Consider the following 21,631-nt stretch of genomic DNA (forward strand, 5'->3'; position numbering starts at 1 on the left):
ATCTGACCTGACACTTCTTCTTTTGCAGTTATGATGCTTTCTATGAGCAGTTAGCATGTGTATTCACACTTTTTGATGTCCATAGGAACATAGAGCCATTGACATCTGTGATATTCTGCACCACTGATGACTGATGTATACGTTCTCAATTGAATTTCAGGAAATAAATGCTAATTCATTACACAATTCTGTGCTTCTGGCCTGGGGGAGGAGGAGAGAACAAGCCGGCTGATTTGTCCAGTTACTTCCTTAAACTCTGCAAGCACTCGGTTCTTTCTTCCTCTCTGTATTTTACTTCCCTGTTTTCATACACATTGTAAAAACTACGATCTTTATTGCCAGCTATTCAGTGCTGAAATATCGCTTTATTCGGGCATATCTAGCCATTCACAATGACTCAACTGCTACCCGAGGACATTAGGAACATTCTAACAGGTAAATGGCACGGGCTGCGGCTAAGTGCGGCTGTACAGGTAGATTCTTACGGGGGATCTGTACTGATTCTCTGACGTGCTCATGTTAATGATCAGAACAGGTTACGTAGCTCTGTAATTATCTGTATATAATAACTGGGCTGATCTCTTTTGTAACTTGCTTTTTCTACTCATGCTGCTACATTATGAGAGTCAGAGTACAGAACTTATGGTCATTCTAAGCATATTGACAAAATCAACATAGCCCTTATGTTCATTGATAGCGTATCGGTGCAGTTATAGTCCCCAGGATCTCTGATCAGAGACCAAATATTTAGTCACTTACAAATCCTTGTAATATGTGTTCTGTAAGTGCATAAATAACAGCATAGTTATTATAAATAATACAGTATACAGCTTCATCTCTTGTATTTAGTTTGTTCCTCAGTTTATGGTATAGACTAAAGGTGAGCGACTTTTTTGAGATTCGTATTTGCCGACTTAGCCAAATTTTCCCCCCAAAATTTGATTTGCGGCAAATAAATTTGTGGGAATACCAAAACTGGAAAACTTGTAGTTGCTTGGAAAATACACGTGGGTAAAGGAGAGAGAGCTAGAGAGAACCCTGACGTCCATAAGAGCTTACACTATATAGGAGAGAGGAGAATCCTGCTCCCCATAAGAACTTACACTCTACAGTAGAGAGAGAGGAACCTGCTGACCATAAGAGCTTACACTCTACAGGATAGAGAATCCTGGTGCCTGTAAGAGGTTAATCTCTACAGGAGAGACAGAGAGGAAACTATGTTCACAAGAGCTTACACTCTGCAGGATAGAGGAGAATCCTGCTGACCACAAGAGCTTATACTCTACAGCAGAGACAGAGAGGACTCTGCTCCCCATAAGAGCTTACACTCTACAGGAGAAGGACCCTGCTGACCATAGGAGCTTATACATTACAGGTGAGAGATGTTACAGATTATAGGCGTAAGAGAGATGTAGAAAGGGCTACACTGACCATAAGATCTTACACTCTACAGGAGAGAGAGGAACATGCTGATCATAAGAGCTTACAGTCTACAGGAGAAAGAGGAACATGCTGATCATAAGAGCTTACACTCTATAGGAGAGAGAGAACTCCACTGACCATAAGAGCTTACACTCTACAGGAGAGAGAGGAACATGCTGATCATAAGAGCTTACAGTCTACAGGAGAAAGAGGAACATGCTGATCATAAGAGCTTACACTCTATAGGAAAGAGAGAACTCCACTGACCATAAGAGCTTACACTCTACAGGAGAGAGAGGAACATGCTGATCATAAGAGCTTACACTCTACAGGAGAGAGAGGAACATGCTGATCATAAGAGCTTACAGTCTACAGGAGAGAGAGTAACATGCTGATCATAAGAGCTTACAGTCTTCAGGAGAGGTAAAGGAACCTGCTGACCATAGGAGCTTACACTCTATAGGAGAGCGAGAACTCCACTGACCATAAGAGTTTACACTCTACAGGAGATAAAGAGAGGACTGTGCTGAACATAAGAGCTTACATAGAGAGAGGACTCTGCTGACCATAAAAACTTACACTCTATAGGAGAGAGAGAAAGAGAGAGGATCCCCCCAAACATAAGACCTTATTATCTATAGGAGAAAGAGACTTACCCAATGATTCTGGGGATGAAAAACTAATCTGCTCTACAAACCACTAATCTGTGATGGCCCAAGTAGTGACCACCACTGTACAAGATGTTCAATTCCCCATAGGGCATTATGAAGAAGCCTGTTCAGTCATGTAAAAATCTATTAGTCCACTGTCTTATGCTTGAACAGTGTGGGAAATGGTCTTCTTAGGAAAGTTTTTTTACTGCATACATCAAATCTCAATGTGTTCGAATGCACATGAAATTGCAAATTCCAGGGAATTCAACTCAAACTCGATCATCCAAAGATCTATCCGCTGTAATGCTGTACAATGTCCAGTATGACTAAAAAAAAATAAACTAGAGGATTTTCAGACATATTGAAAAAATGGGTAGTGGTATGTAATTGCCTAAAATAATAATGACACGCACAGAGTACTTACTTGATTGTTATGCTGCCGTTCCACCACCACTGTTCTAAGGCTTCCTGACATTCTGTCCTGCAGTAATAAAAGTCCTAATCCATCCATGTGCTGTGTCCTATACAACTTTGTCTCTGTAAGATGTGTAGATTTATCCAGTATATCTTTCATCACTTTATGCAATTTCTTCCCCTTTTTCCGACTTGACCAGTAGGGTTTGTGTGCAAATGATACATGTGGGAGACAGAGCATCCAAAAATACAAAATTACTAGCTTGGCCCGTGCGAAATTTTCACACATTGGTCGTCGGGGGCGCAGGCAATTTCAGAAAAAGCAAGCTGGTCAAATGTAAATGTATTTCATGAGCTGATAAACACAGACAGGTATTTATATATGTAGATTGGTAATACAATAAATTGTTTTGATAAGTAGAGGCCAAAAAATGTTTTCCGGTTGAGGTGCCACCTGCAGGTCATTGTGTCTTTCTGCAGGTTTATGAAAATGAATGTTTAAAAACAGTATTTAGTGATAAAATCATGAATGTGTGGTTTGTTTAGCTGTTTTCTTGCTGAAGGGAGCAAGTTTATCTTTCAAATGGTGTATCATGTGTGTGTGTGAGGCAAAGTAATGAGCGAAAAAGCATTGCATGTTTACAAATGTGTTGGTAGTGTGCTTTGGGGTACTGTGCTGCCACCTGCAGGTCATTTTCCTTACTGCAGGTTTATGAAAATTAATGTTTAAACTGTATTTTGTGATCAAATCGTAGATGTGTGGTTTGTTTGGCTATTTTCTTGCTGAAGGGGGCAAGTTTACCTTTCAAATGGTGTATCATTTGTGTGTGGGTGCAGTATGAACGGGGGATACAAAGGAATCACCGAAAAACAGTGTTTAGAAATAATAGAATAGATATCATATTACTCAGCACTTGAATTCATAAAGTTATGACACAAAGCCTGTTGTTATACTCTCATTAGAGGGCGCTCAGCATGTCGGGGAGTCTCTCAGTTTGAAGGCACAATGCAAGTAGTGGTTCCTAGTTGCAACCTCACAGTAATAACAGACCTCTCCTAGGCTTAATGTGCCCTCAGGTGGGAGTCACTCTTCCAGCTCTGTCAATAGGGATGGACATTCAAGCATGGGGCAATCGCTCTGCATGGCCAGACAACAGATAACTAAAAGTCTACTTACCTTCACTTGCCTGTGGAACGCAATGGCTTTCTGCTTCTCACTGGTGGACACTGATAGGGTTAAATTCTGTGTCCCAGACTGTGGAGCAAGCTTCATTGATAGCCATCAATTCTGCATCATACTCCATAATTGGCTTTCTCTGTTTCAAAGAGGGCTTGTCCCCCCATTCCTATAGCTAATAAGATCGTCCAATATATACAGCTCTTGTAAAAATTAAGAGACCACTGCACAGTTTTGTAAAAATCACCATCTCTACATGTCTGACAGCCATTTCATTCCAGTGTCAGTTGAATTCCAACCAGAGTACACCTCATTCCACTTAATGTGCTTCTAATTAGGTGATCACCTGAACCAAATCTTATTTAACGAAGGAAAGTATAAAAATCCCTGCTGTGGTGTTCACAATCCTCTTGCAATAGCAGAAGCTGGATGGCAAAACAAGTGCAAGTAATATCCCAAAAGTAATAGGAATGAAAAAATAACTTTTAACCATGCCAAAGGAGTTGAAAAGAAAAGCCTTGAGTGAGGAAAAGATGGGCTAAATTCTGGCTTTACTAACAGAGGGATACAGTGAGTGTAATGTTGCCTCCATCCTTAAAATTTCGAAGACGGCAGTCCATTACAACAAGGTCAAGCAGCAGACATTGGGGACAACAAAGCTACAGACCAGCAGAGGGCAAAATGGACTCTCCACTGGTCGGGCTGACCGTCATCTTATTCGAATGCCACTCGGCAACCGCAGGATGACATCAAGTGAGCTACAAAAGGAATGGTAAATGGTAGCTGGGGTGAAGTGCACGGTAAGAATAGTTCGTAACAGGCTCCTAGAGGCAGGTCTCAAGTCATGTAAAGCTAGAAAAAAGCCTTTCATCAATGAGAAGCAAAGGAGAGCCAGGCTGAAGTTTGCCAAAGGCCATAAGGATTGGACCATAGAGGACTGGAGTAAGGTAATCTTCTCTGATGAGTCTAATTTTCAGCTTTGCCCAATACCTGGTCGTCTGATGGTTAGATGGAGACCTGGAGAGGCGTACATGGTCAGCCCAGCCTCCCGACCTGAACCCCATTGAAAACCTCTGGAATGTAATCAAGAGGAAGATGCATAGTCACAAGCCATCAAACAAAGAAGAACTGCTTAAAAGTTTGTGCCAGGAGTGGCATAAGGTCACCCAAAAGCAGTGGGAAAGACTGGTGGAAAGCATGCCAAGATGCATGAAAGCTGTGATTAAAAATCATTGGAATTCCAACATATATTAAAACATGAGTATTGTTGTTTCTACATGAATAAGAACTTGTTTTCTCTGCATTATTTGAGGTCTGAAAGCACTGCTTCTTTTTTAATATTTTGTCAATTTCTCATTTGCTGCAAACAAATACAAAATTTTTAGCTTTAAATTTCGGAGACATGTTGTCTGTAGTTTATAGAATAAAACAACAATGTACATTTTACTCCAAAAATATACCTATAAAGAGAAAAATCAGAGAAACTGAACATATTGCAGTGGTCTCTTAATTTTTGCCAGAGCTGTATATATGTTATGCTGTAGGGTCCATAACTCTTACCCCAATACCTTGCGAACTGGTTGGCATTTTGTCTCTACAGTCTGCACACGTGTAAGAGAGTTGAAAAATAGGTGTCCAAACTCTTACAAAAAATTGAGGATTGAGACGACTAAGTATAGCTTGGGAACGTTTGAGGGACTGTTAGCATAATCAAGAATTTTGTACTTTGTCCTTATGTTAGACTGTACATTAAAGGGAACCTGTCACCAGAAAAAATATTATTGACCTGCAGATATGGACTTTAAGATGCTAGTGACATTGTGCAGTCAGAGAGCAGCACAGTATTTGGGCTATAAGTGTTTCTATGCCCATTGCAGTGAATGCTCAAGATTTCCCACCATGCAGGAACAACTTAGATGCTGACTGTCATAAGTGCATTAATAATGCTAATTTTTTTTTATAGCGCCAACATATTCTGTAGCACTTTAAATTTTAGAGGGGACTTGTACAGACAGCAAAAGACATTACAGAATAACAATAATCACATAAAACAACCGATACCAAGAGGTATGAGGGCTCTGTCCGCAATCTTACAATCTATGGAGGAAATAGGGGGGACACGAAGAGGCACAAGAGAGTTTGAGCTGTGGCCACAATTGAGGCGTTTGCAAGTTTAATGCCTGAGTGTAAGGCTGCATTCACACATTCAGTATTTGGTGAGTATTTTACATCAGAATTTGTAAGCCAAACCAGGGATGGGTGATAAATGTGGCCTTAAGAGAAGTACCATGCACGAAATGGCTCTTAGGCCGGGGTCACACTTGCGAGTGTGATGCGAGAAAGTCGCGCAAGTCTCTCGCATCAATACCCGGCACTCGGGACCAGAGCGTTCAGCTGCATAGTAATACATGCAGCCGCACACTCCAGTCCCGAGTGCCGGCGGCAGTGCCGGGTATTGATGCGAGAGACTCGCATCACACTCGCACGTGTGACCCCGGCCATAGGGCTCATACTCACTAGAGAGAAAATCGGATGAGTGCAATCCGACTAAAATTCGGATTGCGCTCTGACAATGTTAGTCAATGGGTGACATATCACTTGCAATTTTTTTCCCATTCGAAATCGGACTGAGAAAAAAATCGCAGCATGCTGCGATTTGCTACGATTTTTGCTAGAAAATCGCCAATGCAAATCAATTGGTGCGATTAAAAAATGGACCAAAAATGGACCATCCGTTTTCCATCCATTTTAAACGGATACATTATCATTCTGTGGCATAGAACACTGTAAATGGTCCTGTAAATGACTGTGGAAAAATAGTTACTGAGAAAAAAAACCGGATTGCATACGGATGTAAAACGGATGGAAAGATTAAAAATCGCATAGAAATCGCATGACGCTCGAATAGCACCCCTCCCTTTTTTTGCAGTCCAGAAATCGGACCTTTTTTTTATCGCAAATTGGGATGAGCCCTTAGACTGATGTCCATGTGAGGTGTGAGGGACTGTTACAAGGTAACTGTAAGGTTTCTTCAAATATTTTGTTATATCAGCCTGATGAAGAGACATAAGTTGTCTCGAAAGCTTGCTTTGTAACATCATTCACTATTATTTGTTAGCCATTAAAAGGTATCATACCCACAAGATTCCTATTTTGTTTCTCTCACTGAGAGCACTTTATATATTGCAAGGTTATGTTCACACATTGCGTTATTGATGCATTTTTCTAATGCAAAGGTTAAGCTGCATTTAAGTTGCCTACAAAAAGCAGGATCTGCTTAGGCCTGTTTCACACATCCATTTGTGACCATCAGTCAAAATCTGCCGTTTTGCAAAACAAAACGGATCTGCCATTTTTTTTGGCGGATCCGTTTTTTTTCCCATTGACTTTCATTATCAGCGGATCTTGACAGATGGTCATCAGTTGGATCCGTTTTTTTACGGATCCGCCAAAAATTTGGCGTCCGCTGACATGACAGGATGGACAATGCAACGTTTTTTTGGCCGGCCGGATCCGCATTTGTCACTGCGCATGCCCGTCAGCATTGCTTTTCCCTTTTCTCTCTCTCTCTCTCTCTCTCCTTCCCCTTCCCGGGCATGGGTTCCTTTAAATTTCTGCCTCCCGCAGATCTGTCAAAGCAACGGTCCAGTAGCACAGGTTGGTTTAAAAACAGTTGCGGATCCGTGTCCGCCATTTTGGCGGATTGCAACTGATGCAAAACAACGTATGTGTGAAACAGGCCATAGTTTTTGTTGTTTTTTGCTTAGTTTCTGCTGCGTTTTTGTCACAGTACATTTGTCTCTTGTTGATGCTGATTAAGTTTAGTGCATAAAAAAATAATCTAATTCAACTTCATCAGGTTATGGCATAAAAAACGCAGAAAAACCTGATCCCTTTTCTTGCTGCATTTTTTTTCACTACCCATTGCTTTCAGTGGTTGAAAAATGCTGCAAAAATGCTGAAACGCTGAAAGAAGTGACATGGTGCATTTTGCAAAAATGCAGCTCTTTGACAAAAATGAGGTGTGTGCATGAGATTTATGAAATCTCATAGACTTTGCTGGTACTGTGAGCTGAGGTGCCATTGGGTTACATGCCAAATTAACATTGCTAAAATTGGTGAAGAGGTTATTACTAGTGTTAGGGCTCGCTCTGACTTGCGATTAAATCGTACGAATGCTATCCGATTAATGATTGGATTGCATTTGTACCAATTTAATCCTATGCTTGTGTTTCCAATGGCATTTTTTTCCAGGTTGGATCTCGATCGGACAAAAAAAAAACCGCAGCATGCTGCGATTGCGTGTGAAATTCGGATCGCTCGTACCAGTATACAGTAAGGGTGTGTGTGAAACATTGCACTGCTGGCAAAAGAGGATATAGAGATATTAATTTCTCCGTATCCTTCGCAACGGTGCTGCGGTCCGGTCATGCGAGAGGCTCAGAGCACAGAGCACTGAAATTCGGCTCACGCACGCAGCAGAGCAGGAGCCGAGGGTCATTAGCATATAGTATGTGATGCTCTCGCATTGGATGTGATACGCTATGTCCAACTTTAGTGACTCAAGTGTCAGCTTACTGTCTGTTGGTCTTGACACCAAGCTGTTGCCTCATGTAAGACTCTGCAACCATCAAGCTAATTGCCTCCCTGTGAGTAAAGTTGTTCGCCTGTCATCTGTGTGTCCCTGCATTTCTTGTACCATATCTGAGAGGGAACCCCCCTCCTACTACTACTAATGGCCCGTGGAGCCTGTATTATATTTAAAGGGACACAACAGCACCAGTTTCAAACCAACCAACCTCTTTACGCAGTTTTCCTCTGCTGCATCCATCGCTCCTTCCACAACAGCACTTATCAGTGACAGAGTCTCCCATTCTTCCTGCATCCATTTTCTGCCTATGCAGGCTGTCTCCCTGGTGCAGATCATCACTGCAGGCTATGCCCAACTCTGTCCTGCAGCACACTCCAGCATTACACCTCTGGCTCTCATATTGTTCCTTTTTCTGTCTCAGGAACCTCCTTCTATCAGTATTGATGCTTGACATCCCTTTGATAGCAGCTAGTAGTGTGATCATTCATTATCATCTGTGGTTTCTTAAAGTATGCTTTCCTTTTCAAAAGAGTACTCTGGCAATACTTCACATACTTTATCTGCACTTAATTTTATTGACATTATTTTTTTTTAAAGAGTCTGCAGTCATTCTATGTGACTTCAGGCTTGTGAATCCTCACATCCTGCCAATGTGCGATGTGAGGATTCACCATAACTGGTGGTCATGTGACCACAAGTATGCGATATGCATAGAACACATGAATACTGGAAGTATTTATAGTAAATATATTCAGCTCTTGCACAGATAACAAAGCTGTGGTTATGCCTCTTACATTGGAGATAATATAAGCCTTTCATACCCCTGGATTTTTTTGTTATTAAAGCTTGTATTGGAAATAACATGTGCCGTAATAAATTATTACAGGGATTATGCAATAGGGAAATCCTCTTTCTTTTCGGTAGTATTTTGTTTCTGTAGCTTTTAGACGTATTTTAGAAAAAACATGTGCCATCCGAGGCGTCAAGATGCTCATTAAGTCATTACCATAGATGGTTGTTGTTTTAAATGTATCTGATGGATTATGATAATCCGGAATGGATATGTGTAAATCTAACATTAGTGCATAACATTAATATTGGACTACTAGAAGTTGTGCATCAGTAGAAGGTGCCTCATAAATAGCAATTTCCTGATTTGCAGATTTGACAAATGTTAAGATTTTCTTCTGCTGTTCTGCATTCTCCTTGTCATTTACATGTTTTAATATTTGAACAGACCCCATATTAGAAGCATACAATTACTGACCACTCTGCCAAAAAAAGTATCCATAATACAGTGGGTACGGAAAGTATTCAGACCCCTTTAAATTTTTCACTCTTTGTTTCATTGCAGCCATTTGGTAAATTCAAAAAAGTTCATTTTTTTCTCATTAATGTACACTCTCCACTCCATCTTGATGGAAAAAAAACCAGAAATTTTTGAGAAAGTTTTGCAAATATATTAAAAAAGAAAAAACGAAATATCACATGGTCATAAGTATTCAGACCCTTTGCTCAGACACTCATATTTAAGTCACATGCTGTCCATTTCCTTGTGATTCTTCTTGAGATGGTTCTACTCCTTCATTGGAGTCCAGCTGTGTTTAATTAAACTGACAGGACTTGATTTGGAAAGGCACACACCTGTCTATATAAGACCTCACAGCTCACAGTGCAAGTCAGACCAAATGAGAATCATGAGGTCAAAGGAACTAGCCAAGGGGCTCAGAGACAGAATTGTGGCAAGCCACAGATCTGGCCAAGATTACAAAAGAATTTCTGCTGTACTCAAGGTTCCTAAGAGCAAAGTGACCTGCACAATCCCAACAGTGAAACATGGTGGTGGCAGCATCATGCTATGGGGGAGTTTTTCAGCTGCAGGGACAGGACGACTGGCTGCAAATGAAGGAAACATGAACGTGGACAAGTACAGAGATATCCTGGATGAAAACTTCTTCCAGAGTGCTCTGGACCTCATACTTGGCCGAAGGTTCACTTTCCAACAGGACAGTGACCCTAAGCACACAGCTAAGATAACAAAGGAGTGGATTCAGAACAACACTGTGTGTGACCATTCTTGACTGGCCAAGCCAGAGCCCTGACCTAAACCCAATTGAGCATCTCTGGAGAGACTTGAAAATGGCTGTCCACCAATGTTCACCATCCAACCTGAAGGACCTGGAGAGGATCTGCAAGGAAGAATGGCAGAGGATCTCCAAAACCACGTGTGAAAACTTGTTGCATCATTCTCAAGAAGACTCATGGTTGCACTAGCTCAAAAGAGTGCTTCTACTGAATACTGAGCAAAGGGTCTGAATACTTATGACCATGTGATGTTTCAGTTTTTCTTCTTTAATAAACTTGAAAAAGTTTCTACATTTCTGTTTTTTTTTCCGTTAAGATGGAGTGCAGAGTGTACATTAATGAGAAAAAAAAAAACTTTTTTGACTTTACCAAATGGCTGCAATGAAATAAAGAGTGAAAAATTTAAAGGGGTCTGAATACTTTCTGTACCCACTGTATATGGACTATTTATTTTCAGTTTATTTTTCACTTTGTGCCTGACAAGGCTCTGTTTTGTTTTGCCACCCGGTGCAGTTTATGAAATTAAATAAATTTGCCTGGACTTGCATGAAAACCGCCTCCTGTGCCTACCTCAAGAGCAGCTGAGTGAGTACAGATCCTTACAATTGTTGCTAGAAGCACGGGCACGAATCCCAAGGGGCAGTGTGACTGCCGATACCGCATGTCTTGGGTAAAACCGGCTGCAGAAGCGAAATCTGACAACATGGAGGAATTGATAAAGCAACTGGTGCAGGCTAATCTCCAGCAGCAACAGAACTGGCAGCCGCTGTGGCAACAGCAGCAGCATATGCAGCAGCAGCACCGGCAGCAGATGGAACTCCTAGCCGAGAAAGTCCGTGGCAGGGCGACCGCCCCAACTCCAAATCCAAGTGATGACTCTCACATGAGGAAATGGTAAGAAGAGCATTGAAAAAGATGACCCTGGGTGATGAAGTTGAGACATTTCTGGCGTCGTTTGAAAGGGTGGTGGAGCAGGAGAAATTGCCTCCGGAACAGTGGGCGGAGGTTCTTGGCACCATATTTAACGGGTGAACCACAGAAAGCTTACTATGACTTGGTGTTGCAGGACACAAAAGAGTACATCAAGTTAAAGGCTGAGATATTGGTAACGCCCCTGAAGAAGAGGACGAAACGCGCGTCGAGGTGAGGGACATGGCATAAGGCTCCACACATGAAAGTTTTTTGATTACATTCATTATCATGGGTACTTGCTCCTAGCCTGTGGGGATGAGATTTCTGTTGCTCCAATGTTTTTTGCCTACTTATTAAGCTATGTCAAGTATAGCGTGGCACCACCACAAGGTGCACAAGTAGGTTACCCAGACCGAAGTGAATAATGAAAATAGCTTGGCACTCAACTGAATGATCCTTTGCACATGAAGTTTTTATTTTTTTATATATTTTTATGCAGTCCTAGAAAAACGTTTCGGCCCACAATCGGCCTTCGTCAGTCTGCCAACTGCTATCACCTTATCCCGCTCATGGAAGCATCAGTCCCAGGAGTTACTGCAGCAGAACAGAGACCTGTCCTCAGAGCTCCCAGAGTGTACGAAAATGATAGAGCATGAGGTTCTGACGGAGCCTCATATCTAGGTCAATGTGAAACCATATCGGATTCCTGAAGTTCATCAACAGGTAATCTCGAAGGAGGTAAAGCAGATGCTGAGCCTGGGAGTTATCAAAGAGTCCAAAAGTGGCTGGTCCAGTCCAATAATCTTGGTGTCAAAGCCAGATGGGGAATGGCGGTTTTGCAACAACAACTATAGGAAGCTGAATGAAGTCTCTAAGTGCGATGTTTACCCAATTCCCCTGGTCAATTAATTGACAGGCTAGGGCCTGCTTGATACATTACTATCCTTGACCTCACAAAAGGGTATTGGAAAATCCCTATGTCCCGAGATGCCAAGGAGAAGACTGCCTTTTCAATGCCAGATGGGTGCTTCCTTTACAGAAGGATGCAGTTTGGGTTACAAGGTGCTCCAGCTGCATTCCAGAGAGTCATGGACCAGATCCTGGTCCCCACAAAAGGTATGCGGTGGCCGACCAGAACGACATTGTAATCCAGCCATGATTAGGGGAGCCATCTGAGCAAAATGCAGGCGGTAGTGGATGCTCTACGGAAGGCCAAGTTTTCAGTAAACCTGGAAAAATGTGCCTTGGGAATGGAGGTAGCAAGATACCTGGGCTATGTTGTAAGCAGGGGTGAAATAAAGCCCAGGAAATAAAGTTGAGGCGATATAGGGCTGGCCATAACACCTCTCAAAGAAGCAGGTCAGGGCATTGTGGGCTTTAACCGCCGGTTTATCCCAAACTTCGCCATGGTAGCTGCCTCTCTGACAGACCTCCTTAAAGAAACAAAGTCGGCAATGGCTAAGTGGTCTCCAGAAGCTGAGACAGCCTTCCAAGAACTGAAGCTGGCCCTGTGCAAACAGCCGGTGCTGGCAGCATCCGATTTCTCCAAGGGGTTTGTGGTCCAGATGGATGCGCTGGATGTCGAGCTGGGTGCTGTCTTATCTCAAGAGGTGAATGGGGAAGAGCACGCCATCATGTATCTTAGCCAAAAGTTGTCTTCCTGTGAGAAAAACTATTCCATAGTGGAGAAGGAATGTTTAGCCATCAAGTGGGCGTTGGACTCTCTAAGGTACTACCTCTTGGGCAGGAAGTTCAGACTGGTGCCAGACCATGCCCCAATGAAGTGGATGAGGGAGAAAAAAGGGAACAATGTCCGAGAGACCAGGTGGTTCCTAGCACTTCAGGATTTTAACTTCCATGTGGAGCATAGGTAAGGGAAACTGCATGGCAATGCTGACTCTCTGTCAAGAGTCCACTGTTTATTGTCAGAAGGTGCCAAGCCTCCCTGGCTTTGGGCAGAGGGGAAGGGTAAGTAAGAGGGTCACCATACAAGTCCATGAGGGGAGATATGTGTCATCGCAGATGTTAGCTGCGGCGATGTGAGCTCAGAAGTATGCTCCAGTACCTATAGTGCTGAGAGAGTTATTTGGGCCATTCCAGGGCTGGGTTTTACGAACGGTCATAAGAGATGGATGGGAATGACCGCTCACATATCCCAACCCCAGCGGTGTGGTTTGGCAGATAAAATGGAGGTCGAGTCTCTCATTTAGGGTCTGTGGCTGGAGGTGTGGAGACCTCCAGTGTGTATTGCTAAAGACACTAACCTGAACAGGCGGAACCGCAGTGCTATATGGACTATTTGTTTTCAGTTTGTTTTTCACTTTGTGCCTGACAACGCTCTGTTTTGTTTTGCCACCTGGAAGTTCAATAAACTTGCCTGGACTTTGCATGAAAACTGCCTCCTTTGCCTACCTCAAGAGCAGCTAAGTGAGAACAGATCCTTACACTACCTACTAATGAACCTAGAGAGGTCCAATACGTATCCGAGGGCTATATAGAAGTCAAAATGCCAAAAAAGATACTTCCATACATAATTATGATAATTAAATAATCTTTATTAATACGAATTTTGACAAGAAATACATTAACACATAAAATCAAGTAAAATGAGTTGAACTGCAGAGACTAATATCAGGTAAGTATGAATTATGTGGGTCTTAAAAAATATATGTCATCTAGAGTAGCTAGCAGTTCATATACAGGCATATATCTGAAAACATGATATTAAAGACCCACATGATGCAAAGTATATAAGTACTAAAATGAATAAACAGCTTTGGTAACCTTAATCACAGATAATATAATGTTTCCACCTAGTGGTATGTTGTTAATAAGTCTGAAAACGTTATTACGAGTGGCAGATAAGGGTACTCACTCCACAGCGTTACTTTTCAAAGGCGCTCAGAAATAAGGGTATAGAGCCCCCCCAGCGTAGTAAAATCTGGAGGGTCACAACTACTGGGGGTAGCTGAGACCCTGGAGAACATGATCAGGGCCAGTTTTTATGGCTCCCTGTCACGTGATCGCTGATTAACGTCGATTGCAACAAAAAAGAGGTCAGATTTAAAATTCATTTTTCTCTCCTTTGATATGATCTAATGGATCGCCCGCCAGGACAGTGTGGTACTCGGTACCGGGCCGGTATTTCACAGGGAAGTGTCACAGTAGCGGTGACCCGGTCCGTGGCCCTGGGCGTCCATGCAAGGGAGTGAAGTGATGGAATAAAGTTTATGAATAGATGATTCGTGACGCCACCTGTGGTGTTCGGCAATGGAGATGTTAAGCCGACGCTGCAGACAGATCCGCTGGGACAGATGGTGTGGTGCAGCCAAGATGTTATAACCCTCCACAGGCAGGGCTGTTGTCCCAGGGCAGTGTAGATGGGTGTTGGGAAGGAAGGTGCAGTGTCAGGCACAGAGATGTAGCGGTGCCGGGGAGGTTGTAACAAGAAGGCAAGGACACAATAGGTTGCAGTTTCCTTACCTTTACTTGGCAAATGCAGTCCAGGGTCCTGAGTACAGATGGCACAGGAGCTGGCTAGCCTGGAAGCAAATTGGGAATCACTCTGGCAGATGGGTTGTGCAGTCTCCTTACTAGCGCTCTCTATGACATACTCCCAGTACTGAGTTATATTGGAGTTCCTCTTTTCTTATCCACACTCCACTCGCATGGCAGACAGCCGTAGCCTTTTATCTCTCTTGGCTCACCCGTCGCTGTTGTGCCTTCGAGGATTATGTGGGAATAGGGCATTTACAGCTTCCTATTCCACTGGTTTCTGGTGCAGGACCGTTAGCATCCATACACCCTTGGAGACCAGGCTCCAGATCATGCGCTATCACTGGGACTGAGCTCTGCACTTTCCTCAGTCTTCCCAGCTCTTCTCCTCCACGTCTGCACACGACGCCCTCCTCACACTAACTGACTCACTCCTTCCTGGCCCCCAGAGACAGCTCCTCCCCTCAGTTCAGAGCTCCCTCTGCTGACCCGGAGTGGGAACTGTGTTGCATGCAGTGATTAACTGCCAGAGAGTCCCTTCATTGCTTCCAGGCATGACATCACTCTCCCTGGAGGAAGGCAATGCCACTGTGGCGACCATACTCCTGGGGGCACCACACTCCCCCCTAGTGCAATTCAGCACTTCCTGGGCTGAAGGAAAACATGTAACCAACATAAACAAATAAACAATTATAGGTGTACAAGATTCAAAAAGGAAAAATTTACAAAAACCAAATGCTCAAAAAGAGTCCTATGACGATAAGTCCATGCACCAATGTCCATGGTCCCATTCCTGGGCAATTGGTGAACTATATACAGGTTCTTACAGAGTCCCTGTAGGCACAAAACTTGAGAACAGTTACATATTTACATTTTTATTAAACCATTCACTATTACTATAAAACATTAGACACTATCATTATTTACTTTAACTTTTTTATATGCGAAATCTGATGGGCGGTATACCTTGGGTGCCACGGGTAGATACACATAGCTCTTGTGTGGGTAAACTTGGGAGTAGTCGTCTGCAAACTCTTAGACTCACTGTGGGCATGACAGATTCACCACTGGCAGGGCGAGGATTCTCTGGCTCCACTGCTGGTGTGGCATCCGCTGCCTGAATTTCCTGATTTTCAATGTTCTCTTGAGTCTCTGCTACTTCAGTTGCAGTAGACTGGGGAAAGGTTAGGACAGGAACTACCATGGCGGGACCCATTCTTGTCTAGTTTGCAGGGAATTCACCAAGTACAGTGCTGACCTTTTCTTCCTCCTCTTCAATGGGCTGAAGATTGTTTTGTTCTTCCATCCTTTCTTTTATCTGGTCAGGGCACAGTTTCAGATGATCCCTTGATACTGCTGCTGAGGTTTCACCTCCATCCTTACTGATAAGGCACACTTTGGTGTTGTCAAAGTTCGATGGTAAGACGGTGTAGGGTTCAGCTTCCCATTGATCATCCAATTTATGCAGCCTTGTTTTCCTCTTGAGGACTTGTTCTCCTGGTGACAAGGGAACTGCAGGTGCATTTTGGTTGTAGTTCTTCTCCTGTTTTTGTCTTGCCTGAGCTAGACTCTTTTCCACACACTCTTGTACCCTTCGATATTGCTGTTGCCTTTCTGTATCCCAGTCAGCATCTGGGGATGTTACTTCAGGGGTAAGGACTCCCATATCCAAATCAATAGGCAACTTGCCAGGCCTCGCTCTCATTAGGTAGGCTGGAGTGCAGTTGGTGGAATTCACAGGAATGTGGTTGTAGAGGTCTACCAGATCTGGCAACTTTTCTGGCCACAGATTCCTCTCTTCCAAAGGCAAGGTCTTCAGTAGGTCAATCACCACCTGGTTCATCTTTTCACACATGCCATTGGTCTGTGGATGGTATGGTGTTGTCCTGATCTTCTTGCAACCGTACAAGTTGCAGAATTCCTGGAACACTTCTGCCTCAAAAGCTGGACCTTGATCTGTAAGCACTCGCTCGGGGTATCCGTGTGGTCGACAAAAGTGCTGTTGGAAGGCTCTGGCTGCTGTTCTGGCTGTTTGATCCTTGACAGGCACAACTACCAAGAATCTTGAGTAGTGGTTAACGATGGTAAGAGCATAAATGTAGCCTGAACGGCTTGGAACCAGCTTCACATGGTCCAGGGCTACCAACTCGAGTGGTTGTTTGGTTATTATTGGCTGCAAAGGAGCTCGCTGGCTGTTGCGTTCCTTTCTGCGCAGGTTGCATTGTCCACACTCCCGGCACCAATTTTCAATGGCTTTCCTCATACCAGCCCAGTAGAATCTCTCTCGGAGCAAGACCTCCAACTTCTTCCATCCGAAGTGTCCAGCTTCATTGTGGTATGCTTCCAAGACCATTGATGCTTCCCTCTTTGGGACTACCACTTGCCAAACCAACTCATGAGTGCGGGTATTGATACTCCTCCGACACAGCTTTTCTTCATAGATGAAAAGTCTGCCTCTTTCCTTCCACAACTGCTGGGCTTCTTCAGGAGCATCTGAATCTGGGCGTGAGTCAGCTTGTGACAGCAGCTCCTTTACCAGGCGGACTGCAGGGTCACTATCCTGGGTTTCTGCCCAGTCATGGTGAGGCAATGGATTTAGGGTAGCCTCTTTCAGGATAGACCGTCTGTTTCTCACTCCCCGGGCACGTTGGGCCGCAATTGGCTGGTGGAAGGGAGGTAACTCTACTTCTTCGAGTGCCTCAGGGTCTTCTCCTGCATCTGCCAGATTAGGCATCCTGGACAGCGCATCAGCATTGACATTCTTGTGCCCTGCTCGGTACTTGATGGTAAATTCATAGTTAGACAGCCGAGCCATCCATCGCTGCTCCAGTGCACCTAGCTTTGCAGTTTCCAAGTGACTCAATGGGTTGTTATCCGTGAAGATGGTAAACTTGGCTGAAGCTAGGTAATGCTTGAATCGTTCAGTCACAGCCCAGACTATGGCAAGGAACTCCAGCTTGAAGGAACTGTAGTTGTCAGGGTTCCTTTCGGTGGGACGAAGCTTCCTGCTGGCATAGGAGATCACTCTTTCTTTGCCATTCTGTACCTGTGACAGTGCTGCTCCAAGTCCCATGTTGCTGGCATCAGTATACAACAAAAAGAGTTGGTCATAATCTGGGTAGGCCAGAACTTCATGTCCTGTGAGAGCCATTTTCAGTCGAGTGAAGGACCTCTCCAGCTCCTCATTCCATTCGAATGTAGGACTATGCTTTCTGGCCTTCTTGGGCTGACCCACCAGAAAATTTTGCATAGGAGTGGCTATCTCAGTGAAGCCTTTGATGAAGCTTCGGTAGTAGCCTACGAGCCCGAGGAATTGACGTTCTTCATGGAGGTTGCTGGGCTTCTGCCAGTCCCGAATGACTGTGACTTTGTCAGGATCCGGTGCCACACCTTCTGCACTCACTACATGACCGAGGTACTGAACCTTGGGCTTCAGGAGGTGGCATTTGGAAGGCTTCACCTTCAGGCCAAAGTTGGACAGAGCTTCAAACGCCTCAGCCAGGTGCTTCAGATGGTCTTCATAAGTCTTGGAGAAAACAATGACATCATCAAGGTACAACAGGACTGTCTCTAAGTTCTTGTGTCCAAGACAGCATTCCATTAGCCGTTGGAATGTCCCTGGAGCGGTGCAGAGCCCAAATGGCATGTAGTTGAACTCACAGAGACCCATTGGGGTGGTAAACGCTGTTTTCTCCTTGTCTGCCTCTGCCACGGGAACCTGCCAATACCCACTAGTGAGATCTAAGGTGGAAAAATAATTAGCAGTTTTAAGTGCAGCTAATGACTCCTCAATTCTGGGTAATGGGTAGTTCTGTTAATTTTTCTGTAATCAACACACATTCTCATGGTACCATCTTTCTTTTTCACAAAGACTATTGGAGCTGCCCAGGGGTTACAACTGTCTTTGATCACCCGAGCCTACTTCATTTCCTGCAACATACTTTTGGCACATTGATATTGTGTTGGGGGTATAGGCCGGTACCTTTCTTTTATGGGTGGATGGTCTCCAGTGGGGATATGATGTTGAACCCCTTTTGCCTTCCCAAAATCTATAGGGTGTTTACTGACTACCCGCTCATATTCCTGAGTCACTCGGTAAACCCCATTCTTTTGGTATGAAGGGGTGGAGTCAGTTCCCACATGCAGTTGCTGACACCACTCCTCCAGCTGCTTTACAGAGCCATTGTCCTCCACCTTGTCAGATGAGACCAAGGGCTCTGCTGCCCGTATTGAGTTGTTATTGACAGTGAGCAGCTGTGGCATACCGAGGTATTATGGCCTCCTCCTCCCCACAATTCAAGAGGCGTACAGGTACTCTCCCTTTGCGAACATCAACTACCTATCTGGCTGTCAGGACAGTGGGCCGGCTATCAGAGTACACTGGTTCTACCACTGCCTGGTCATCCTTCCCTCTGAGGCCTATGGCTGCCCGACACCAAATCAACATTTCACATCTGGGGGGTATTGCAATTGGGAAAGCATCACTCACTCTGACACTGCCAATTTCTCCGCCAGAGAGTTCTACCCGCTGTCTTTGCATCAGGGCCTTGATCTCCTTCTGCCGGACTCGTTGTTCACTGGAACCAGCAGTCTCAGCCACCTGTTGCAACAAGACAATAACCTCGGAAAGACAATTTTCAATCACATTGGTACCAAGAGTCATCATTGCGTTACATTCTTGTCGATCAATATCCACAACTATCAGACCTTGAGATTTTATCTCTACTCGATCCACTTTAACAGCAATTTCTTTACATCTCACTTGCGGTAAAGACTGACCATTACTGGCAACTACTGTGAGTTCATCACTTGGGTCACGGGTAAGTTCAGAGTCAGCCCAATACCGCTTGAAAAGGATATACGGCATAGTGGTCACCTGAGAGCCAGTGTCCAGCAAAGCGTTCATGGGGATGCCATCAATCACCACTGGGAGGACCGGTCGCCCTCCAACATACTTGGCTCGCCAGTTCCTTGGGCCTTGTGGTCCTACTCCTGGGGGTTGGCCCTCTGCCCCAGGGGTTACTCGTTTAAAGGACAGAATCTTGAGAAGTGGCCTGCTTTGTGGCAGTGACGACAGATGGGACGTTCGTTCTGGTCATAGCGATCTCTGTTCCTCCCTCGGAGTGGCGGGATCCTCTTCCTCCACATCCACGGGTCATCCTCTGGACTGGAGGCCAACTGGATTTTCTCCTTGGAGGACTCCTGCAGGGACTGCACAGTTTTGGCAAGTGCAGCCATACCTTTGGTCAACTCCTGGACCTGAAGATGCAGTTCTGAAGATGGGTCATTGTCCAGAGTCTGTGCATCAGCCTCCACAGGGCTGAGGGGGAAAAATGTTGTTTCCTGGTGGTAGGTGATCGCTGGGTGCCTAGGGGGCGCTGGACGGCTGACAGTTGCTTCATGCAACACCCGGATAGCCCTGTCCTTGAAGTCTGCAAAATCCAGGTCAGGGTTCTGCAGGGCTATAATACGCAGCTGTGCTCTGTGGGTACTGGATAGGAGTCCTTCAATAAACTGCTCCTTTAACAGTCTGTCTCCGTCCTGCACACTGTCTGGATCCATCTGCTTTATGGCTCGCAGCGCCTCCTGCAGGTTAAGAGCATAGTCCCATATACTGTCCTGCGCTCTCTGCTTATATCCAAAGAATCTCATCTTTATTTCAGCTGCAGAGCGGGTGTCAAAGGTGCTTCTGAGCTTAGCCAGGATCTTTTTAACAGTCTCTTTATCAGTGTCCTGCCAGGCTTTTACTTCTCTCTGCGCTGCACCTGTTAGCTGCCCAATAAGAATGTTCACTTTCTGACTTTCAGACAGGGGATACACTTCAAACAAGCTGCACAGTCTCTCTTTGAATTCACTCAGGGTATGTGACTCACCCGAGTACTGCGGTAGCCAGGCCACTCCCGGTATGTAGGGCATGGACAGCGGCATTATGGGGACCACTGCGGTGGGCGCTGATTCTTGCGGTGCCCTGGAGGCAGCGCTGGCTGCCGGATTCAGTGGCGCTGTTGGAGCCGCAGCTGCGCTGGACCCTGCATCTGACGGCGCTGAGAGGTTAGCGGGAGCGTTCGCCGCTGCATTGGTGTTGTCTTCAGACATTTACTCTCCCCCCTAGTTAACGTGGGCCAGACCGCGGGGTTGCGCTAGCTTACCGGATGCCGCTCCTTGGCTGGATCAGGGGACGCCAGAACTTCAGGCCTCAGCTTCTCACTTCCCGCACGCTCTTCTCCTTTCGCGCTTTTCGGCTGGCTCCGCCCACAAAGGTCTGCCCCCTTTTCTTCCCGCTCGCGCCAATCAGAAGGATAATGGTGGCAATGGCGTCAATTACGCACACAGTCTATAGCACCAAACACAGTCTCTGGCACACAGGACCCGGGGATGCCGGGCTCCGTTAATCCTGTTTGTGACGCCAAAAAGGATCGCCCGCCAGGGCAGTGGGGTACTCAGTACTGGGCCGGTATTTCACAGGGAAGTGTCACAGTAGCGGTGACCCGGTCCGTGGCCCTGGGCGTCCATGTAAGGGAGTGAAGTGATGGAATAAAGTTTATGAATAGATGATTCGTGACGCCACCTGTGGTGTTCGGCAATGGAGATGTTAAGCCGACGCTGCAGACAGATCCACTGGGACAGATGGTGTGGTGCAGCCAAGATGTTATAACCCTCCACAGGCAGGGCTGTTGTCCCAGGGCAGTGTAGATGGGTGTTGGGAAGGAAGGTGCAGTGTCAGGCACAGAGATGTAGCGGTGCCAGGGAGGTTGCAGGAAGAAGGCAAGGACACTATAGGTTGTAATTTCTTTACCTTTACTTGGCTAATGCAGTCCAGGGTCCTGAGTACAGATGGCACAGGAGCTGGTTAGCCTGGAAGCAAATCGGGAATCACTCTGG

At 45.0% G+C, this 21,631-nt stretch overlaps 1 protein-coding gene across 1 annotated transcript in view; it reads left to right on the forward strand.

The window, feature by feature from the left end:
- Window positions 1-252: 252 nt before the first annotated feature.
- Window positions 253-21,631, forward strand: part of SKAP2 (src kinase associated phosphoprotein 2) — a 330,712-nt gene continuing 309,333 nt past the window's right edge. The window contains exon 1 of the mRNA XM_073581374.1: window positions 253-435. Within this exon, the coding sequence (XP_073437475.1) occupies window positions 393-435 (43 nt within the window). The 5' untranslated portion in view covers window positions 253-392. The remainder of the gene's footprint in view (window positions 436-21,631) is intronic.

Source organism: Dendrobates tinctorius, unplaced genomic scaffold, assembly GCF_039654945.1.
Source record: "Dendrobates tinctorius isolate UK_male_01 unplaced genomic scaffold, ASM3965494v1 ptg000070l, whole genome shotgun sequence".
In the NCBI taxonomy this organism is placed as follows: Eukaryota; Metazoa; Chordata; class Amphibia; order Anura; family Dendrobatidae; genus Dendrobates; species Dendrobates tinctorius.